We start from the raw sequence: 8,155 nt of genomic DNA, 5'->3' as shown, positions 1-8,155 counted from the left end.
TTTCTGCTGCTTTCAAGATTGCAACCACCATTTGTTGCTGAGCTGGAAGCATACATGGCAGTGAATCTTGAGCACCTGCTGGTTACAGTACAGTTCCTCTGCTAATGCATTTGACAGCCGTTGAGTGGGGATGTCTTCCAAGAATGAGCAAGCTTGCTGTTTGGGATCATGGCCTATCGATGGGAGGTGATAATCCTTCAACTCTTTGTCATGGCTGTTTAAATGTCTCTCAGTATCAAAAACAACCATAACATGGAGAACATCACTAGACAGTGAAGCTGGTTTGGTACAAAGGTCAAAGTCATCAACCATCGCATCAATGTGAAGTTGAAGGAGTCCTGTTGGGTTTGATGGGTTGCAAAAGAGGAGCATTGTGACATACAGCTCCATTATCTGACTGCCCAAACGTGGCTTATATATAGTAGGGCTCAAGAGCCCAGAACAAACCCGACACGGCTACCCCCTACTAAAACATTCGGTACCGTAATAGCCTGAAGGGTAATGCTGCACATAAGCCTGGCTGGCAGTCAGCAGCTCACCCACAGGCACATATCGGTGAACTCGGTTCTCTCACCCAACTCCCTTTCCAAAGAATTTCATCTATCGCAGTGAGGCTTCATACTTACTAACGGAGACAGCATGCGGTACGCATAATAGTATAGATGGGATTCATTTTGAATCTGTGTCAAATTGTATCTACCACTGAGCTTTGTAGGTTGCCAGTTGTGCTATGCAATATTTGTGGACTGGATAAAGCCTAAGAAATAATGATCTTTGAATTAACCAAGGAAGTTTATTAGGGGAGAGAATGCTGTTTACCACTGTTGGATGTAATGGCTTAATTATGTGGTGTCTTTGTAGAGTCCTGTAAACACTAATACAGGGGTAGGCAACCCCCGGCATGGGTGCCAGGGTGTGGCACATGAAGGCATTTTGTTTGGCGCACGCACCTTGAGGCGGAAGGCAGGGAGGGGCTGGGGCTGCACTGCCACAACAATGATCAGGCCTCTTGCTGCTCCTCCCCCACTGTCTGCTCCGGCACACCAACATCTTACAAGCCGAGTTTGTGGGTGTTTTCGGGACATTGTCCAAAAACATTGCCAACCCCTGCACTAATACAATATCTTTTATTTGGCCTTGGCAGTCTCCATGCACCTGGTATCAGGCAAAAGATGTTCTTAAAAAAAAAAATCTTTTGTCTCTTTTTCACTTTGTCAGTGGCCTGTTTTTGTTTATTTACTTTTTCCTTCTAATATCCAAAGCAGTATCCATTAATGCAGACGCATATTCCAATAGCTTGGATCCCTTGGGTGACATGACTAAGATCATTCTGACATTCCTCATTTTTTGGATCTGGAAATTCACTTTCTTTACATCTGTAGTTTCCAGCCCATCTGTCTATGGTCTTTAATGTGCATTCAGTTCTGTTTACTGGCTCTGTTCCTTGATTGAAATTTAGATAAAAAGTACCCATCACATTCCTCTCTGACTACGTGTACAAAATCTTTTAAAAAACAGAATAATTAGTTGGTCATTTTCAAACCATACATAAACATACATGGATCCAAGATCTTCTTGGTGTCTTTATAATGATTATTTAGAGGGATTGTGAAGGTCCAGGGTTGATTGTGAAGACCTCATCAGGTACTGTCCTGAGATAAAGAAAACCAGTGGGTCTCATTGCTCTCCTTCCTGCTTGTTGTTCACAGGAGTGAGTTTGGCAAGCCTGTCTGGATGATAAGCTCTCCACACTGTACTGTAAATACACTCTGATAAAATGTCCATTCCAGGCTTGACCCTGAAAGAATATCTGTATTGAAATGTGCTTTTAATATACCAGTGCTATTAACAACCGATGAAAGAATGAAACAGGATGTGAACAAACATTATGATCAACAGCCTTAAAAGGGCAAAAGCAGTTGCTACTTGGGATCGTAATATCATTTGTTAGGATGCAACTGTTATATCAGTCTGCTCTCAGAGCCTCACAAGTGAGCTAAATCACTGTAACTTTACCCTTACATGAAATAGGCTTACAGTTAGAAGGGTTTGCTACTTTTGTGTATACTCTATTTACACCCAGAGCCTGCTTCTGTCTAAACAGAAACATGTCTTCCTGCAGAGGCCTAATATTCATAACTGTTTCCTTATCAACTACTTGGAAGTCTCCTAAGGCTACAGGTATCCTACACCTGGTGCCCTCTAAAGAAATGGCAAACTGTACTAATTTTATACTAACACAAGGTGCTTTGTCCTTCTGTAGGTGTGGAGTTTGCAGCTGGCTTTGCTGTAATCAGTTGCTCTTTCTGTGAAAAAGAATATCAAGAAACTTTAATGTGAAAACAGTTGTGCACAAAAAGTTGCTTATTTTCTTGTTAAGTGTCTCTGGTTTCTGTCAATGTTTTTAATGAATTCCTGATCTCAGTTTCTCTGTATTTAATTAAAGTTCTGACACTCAATTTTTAGTTTACTACTATGTATGATGTAGTTTGTTAGTACTATTTGTAACAGGGATTTGGACAGTGTATAGTAATAACAGGGTTACTAATTTGTGTGCTTCAGATGCTGATAGAAATAGAGCTCAAAAGTAATATTTTATTCCCCAAGGAAAATGGATCAGACTGCGTTGATGGAAAATTGCCCTGGATTCATGAACTCAATATTGACTCATTAGCAGGTTGATTCAGAAAGTTTGTTTTCATTTTTTCCTGATGGAGGCAATTGCTAGGTGTTATATTTGTTTAATATGACTGAATATTTACCAACAAAGTATGGATACAACTTCATTAAGATGCGGCTTTGGATAATTTATGTAATTCCTTCTGCCATATGAATTTTGGTGATAATATTCACAATCAGTGAAGTACTGTTGGAACACGAAAAGGACTTAATAAGTACCTTGCCACCTGGGGCAACATAAAGCAATAAACATTAACTTCACTGTCATTTGTTTTCAGGTTTGAAACCATGGATTCCTTCCCACACCACAGGTGGGGAAGTGGTGCCTGTAGTGCCCATTGGCTGGCAAAAATGCAGCTTTGCCTATTCATAGCAACCAACATCCAAATTAGTCAATTTCTTTGTAGTCTCATTATTATTAATTTGTATATAGCTTCTAAGCAATTAATGAACTGCTTAACATTTTGTGAAAATGTTAATTTGCTCTTTTGGAAAGAAAACAGCTTGCTTACTAATTCCTTTCCATGAATTCAGGTGGTTGTTTCACAGAGTATTTATACAGTCTGGCAATTTGCTGAGCAGGTATGGCAGTGATCCACTGAATAATTTAAGACCGTTATAATACTTTTCAGAAAATACCTTCAAAGGTCTGTCATAGCATTATGTATAGATCCTAGTAGTTGGGACTAAAAATCAACAAGTTGTATTTGCTTAGATAGCATAATAGCCCAGGATACCATAATATCCATATAATTAAACCAATAAATTGGCATGCTTACTTTTTGGAGCCTAACTAATATAACAGTAGCCACATATCTATTTGTGATCTTTTTCCAGGGTTCATATCACGTGTAAGCAGGGTTGGGTTTTTTTTCCCATGCTGGTATGTTATTTATATAGAGTAATGGTGCCCAACCTTTTGGTCCCATGGGGCAGATGATGATGCAGGGTCAGTTTGCAGGCTAGATCAGGCTCCCACACCCTTTGTGGCCCTGTCTGCTGGGATTGGGCCCTGCATCACCCCAAGGCATTTGGCCTTTGCTGCCTGACCTAGTATGCAGGTCCACGCCACTGGATCCACAGGTCTCCCCACCAGTTTGCAAATTTAGCAGCAGGAGTGCAGCATTTAACACTGCCAACCACTCCCTCCTTACCCCCGGCCGCTATGTTTCCAGACCTGTGATGGCCAGGTGATGGTATAGAGTGCTTTTCCTTTTTTTTTACACTTTAGAAAGGTAAATTAAACAATTATAAGAAAAGATACCAGCATGTTTGTTGTTCTTAGAGGTAATTGTATTAGATAGGGGTTATTCATGTTCTTTTGTTTGTTTGGTTTACAGTTAAAGAACCTAAGTTTAGAAGAATTACAAATGAGGCTAAAAGCTCTGGACCCCATGATGGAACGAGAAATTGAAGAGCTTCGTCAAAGATACACAGCCAAGAGGCAACCTATCCTTGATGCAATGGATGCAAAGAAACGGAGGCAGCAGAATTTCTGAATGTGTTTTACCCCCAAAGAAAATGTAGCTAATTGACATGGACTCTGGTAAATTGTGAATCAAAAGGAATTCTATCTTTACAAGTTGTCTTTAATTTTAAATTGTGCTTTACAACCAAGCAAAGTTGGAGCACTGGAAGAACAGATGAGGAATTATGCAAAGACAGTGGAAAACATGTAAACTCTTCTGTGCGTTTACCACTCTTCTGTTTTCAGACCTTCAATGTAATGGAAGTTTATCTTGTTTCTTTTTGATCCCTTTCTGTTGTATAGTGGTAATTATGTGCTGTACATTGGAATCTGTGTTTAGAGCACCTGAAAGACTTAGAAGTAATTTTTCATAGTGCAACACTACCGGGCCTTATGTTGCAATATATTTTCCTCCCATTTACTAGCATATTTATTATATACTCTTAGGTTATTCTATTTATTGTAAAGCCCATTTGTGTATTAAAGAATTGGGGAAGGGGAAGTTAGGATAGTTAAGGTGGAGAGTAGAGTCATATTGGTTAACATTGGTGTATGAAGTACTTCAAGAAAGGCTCACCACAATATTGTGTTTTAGAGTCCCAGTTTAGGAAAGCATCCCAGTTCAGGAGAATACTTAAGCACATAGTCAAATCCTATTGAAATCAATAGGTGTAAAGCATATGCTTCAAGTTAAGCACATGCTCTATTACTGTCCTGAATCAGGGGCTGTGGCTGTAAATGAGCAATACAATTGCTACATTAGAGAACATTTATGTGGGGTACATTGCTGCTGCCTTTATTCATGTTGAGTGCTCTCTTACTACACAATGAAACAAGTGCCTACTCAGTTTTAATTTTTCTGTGGTGCAGGATAAGCAATAATTCAAGTCAAACCTGTTGTATAAATCTCTAGTTGCCATTGCAGTTCTTATAGTCTTATCAGTTTTAAACATCCTTTTGCACCATAGATGTATAATGAAGCAACATCTACACATTTTGGCCAGTGTTTTGATTTTTTTACCTGTTTGGAGGGTGGGGGGGACTTGACTGGGTGTTTCTTCTTTGTTTGTGTTGTATTGCAGTCATGTAGGTGTAAGGGGCACTAGTTGAAAAGCCAAAGAAAATAAGTGGAAAACCTGTACCCTTTTGAATAAGTCCAAAAAAGAAACAAAGTTTTTTGTAGTGGCCTTAAAGGTGCAATCTTGCATTGGCTAAACCCCAAATTACCCATATTCTTCTGTGGTAGTTTTCAGTGCATATTAAACGTATCATCAGGCTCTTAATACCTTTGACTTCCTTTGTTTGTATCATCTGTATATCTGATAGGTGAAATGACCACATTGCAATAAATACACCAAACTCATTTGTATGAAAATGTGATCCACTTGCTGACCTTTCTACTGTGTTACTATTAATATCTTTACAGTTTTTTACCTTTCCTTTCCTTAACTGTGATATTCACGTTTCTTTAAAGAAGACAGCCAAAATTATCATTACTTGCAAACTGAGGCTGTAAAAATCTTAATGGTGACTACTGTATGGGCATCTTGTGTTACGCATTTTCTGGAAGTTTTTAAACATCTCATACCTCTTAACATTTACTGTGATCACACATGGACCATACATACTGAACAGTGCAGACTTCCGAAACCAGGCATTCTTTTTTAAAGCTGAAACACAGAAAGCAACACTTTTAAGCAAACTGGCCTATTTGTAACTGTACTGGGACCAATTTTTATTCTGTAGTTGTATATGGCCATTGTTATGTAAACATGTGCATGTGCATGCATGTTTAACTCCAGCATGTAAATCACAAAGTCAAATAAATTTTAAACTGTCTGGGTTAGAACAACTGACCCTCAGACTTCCAAAAGTTCTTTAAAATATGAACAACCTTTGTAAAAAGGGAGGGAAGTAGCCCTTAGAAATCTATGAAACCTACTGTAAACCAAGATGCACAAACTTTTACTGTCCAAAATGTATGCAAACAATGAAGTAGAAGTAAGATTAAAACTAAGGTAATAGTTTATTTAAAAAAAAAAAAAGTGCCAACACAAAGCAGTCAATATAGAGCTGCTGTTTAAAAATCACTTATAAAGTTTGGCTTCATTGCTTTTACAAAGACATTGATGTTGACATACAGAACCAGAAATATAATATATGGAAAGCATAAACTCATCAGGAAGCAAAAAGCCTAATTTGACTTTTCCTGGTTTTTCTCCTAAGTAAAATGATATTGTTAATTGCACCCCCTTTGCAACATTACCTTTCTTTTCCTTACTCTTTCACAATTGCAAAGATAAGCATCCTTTGGTTGTGAAAAATATAGGTTCATGATGACATTTTTCATATTCAGTGCCTTCTGGAAAAAGTTGTAATTTAGTGCATAATATGTGACATAGTTACTCAGAGACCAGTAGACAGATTAGCAACCTAACAGTGACATTGGGAAGGTAAAGGGCATTGCTTGTTCTCTGCTGTTGAATCTAATTGCAGCTTGCCTTTCTTTCTAAATGAAGCAACCCAGTTGAATTTTACATAAGCACATGCAAGTTCACACCATATGACAGGAGAAGAATCCAAAAGTCATAGTGAAAATTGAGACTGTAAACCACTTACAATGAGGGAATTAAAGGCTTCTAAGATACAGTAATATAGATAGATGAAGGCAATTTTTGCTACAAAATGAATGCATCCCAATCAATATAAGCTAATAACTCTGTTGTCTTATGCCATGCTCACAGTAGTCAATAGACTCGCATTGATTTCATTGGGCATTGGCTAAGGCCCTTAGTTACATGCAAGGGGTAAAGTCTAAACATAGATTTTATATTAGAAATGGATGCTTTTACATTTTTCTCTCTCCTATTTATTTGCTGATCACATCATCCCTGTTTATGGCCACACTTAACTTTGTTGAAGGATGAGCATCTCTGTAAAGGAAAACAGCACAACAATTATAGAATCACAACTTGTGGTAAATCTAGTAGAACTACTGATGCATTAACCTTCAGTAAGGCTTTTAACTCAGCATTTTCTTTCCATTATGTGTATTCAAGTTTAGTAAGCAAAAAAACTCTGAAAAAAATCAATACTTCTTGTCAAATGTTTGGAATAAAAAATTATTTTTCACTTCTGATTGTTGCCATATTGTTTATTCAAACCAATGCTAAGTCATATTAATAACAAGCTTTTACATTCATTGAGATGGTCTGTATTCAGTCACTCACATCTTATTTCCTTTTTTTTAAAATAATAGGGTCCTGATTTAGCAAGTACTGGACACATCACACTCTAATGTTAGTCAGTGATACTCAGCACCCCTGAAAAACAAGTTAGGAAAGCATTAACTATCTTCAAGTATCCATGTAGCCCATATTTAGGACCCCCTAAATACAGCTGTGGGAGGTGGATAATATATTTAAGATAAAAATAGTAGGTCAGTGTGGGCCAAGAATCTGATTGTCTTGCTGAATTCCCTTCCTGGGAATTGAGTTTATTTGTGGACCAATCCTCAGGGAAACTCAGCAGCTTCCTTGGATGTTCAACAACTTCTGTTCCTAGGAAGCTGAAAACACTCAGTACCTTTCAGGATCTACCCCATGGTACTCTACAGTTGCAATGGGATTTGAGTGTGTAGAGATGATCTACCAGAGAGAGCCACTATACTTAGCATCCCAAGCCTGACTGATGTTCCATGTTCCCTTTCTTGCTTTTGCCCATGTTGATTCTATCATACCTAAGATGTTTTGTACCTGTGGATCATAAATAACCATAGCAGGTGCAAGTAAATAACTATCCTAGGCTGTGTCTACACAAGATGGGGGTGGATGATGGGGTGGATAGTAACCTGTTTAAATTCGCTGATGACACCAAAATTTGGGGGGAGGTGAGCACGCTAGCAGGGAGGGAGAGATTGCAGAGGGATCTGGATAGGTTACAGGGGTGGGCTAACAGGAACAGGATGCGTTTTAATACGGACAAGTGCAGGGTGCTGCACTTGGGCAG

At 38.4% G+C, this 8,155-nt stretch overlaps 1 protein-coding gene across 3 annotated transcripts in view; it reads left to right on the top strand.

Moving 5' to 3' along the window:
- Positions 1 to 6,806, top strand: part of STK3 (serine/threonine kinase 3) — a 439,103-nt gene extending 432,297 nt beyond the window's left edge. For 2 of the 3 annotated variants that reach the window (XM_019527988.1, XM_019527987.1), the window contains one exon: positions 4,020 to 6,806. In XM_019527988.1, the coding sequence (XP_019383533.1) occupies positions 4,020 to 4,178 (159 nt within the window). In that variant the 3' untranslated portion in view covers positions 4,179 to 6,806. Of the gene's footprint in view, positions 1 to 3,213; positions 3,327 to 4,019 lie in introns of all 3 variants that reach the window. The other variant, XR_002099553.1, reaches the window with a different exon arrangement.
- The last annotated feature ends 1,349 nt before the right edge of the window (positions 6,807 to 8,155 follow it).

This window comes from Gavialis gangeticus, unplaced genomic scaffold (genome assembly GCF_001723915.1).
Source record: "Gavialis gangeticus isolate Ggan-Ray unplaced genomic scaffold, GavGan_comp1, whole genome shotgun sequence".
Taxonomy (NCBI): Eukaryota; Metazoa; Chordata; order Crocodylia; family Gavialidae; genus Gavialis; species Gavialis gangeticus.
The sequence above is the reverse complement of the archived record's forward strand: the minus strand, read 5'-3'. Positions and strand labels throughout refer to the sequence as shown.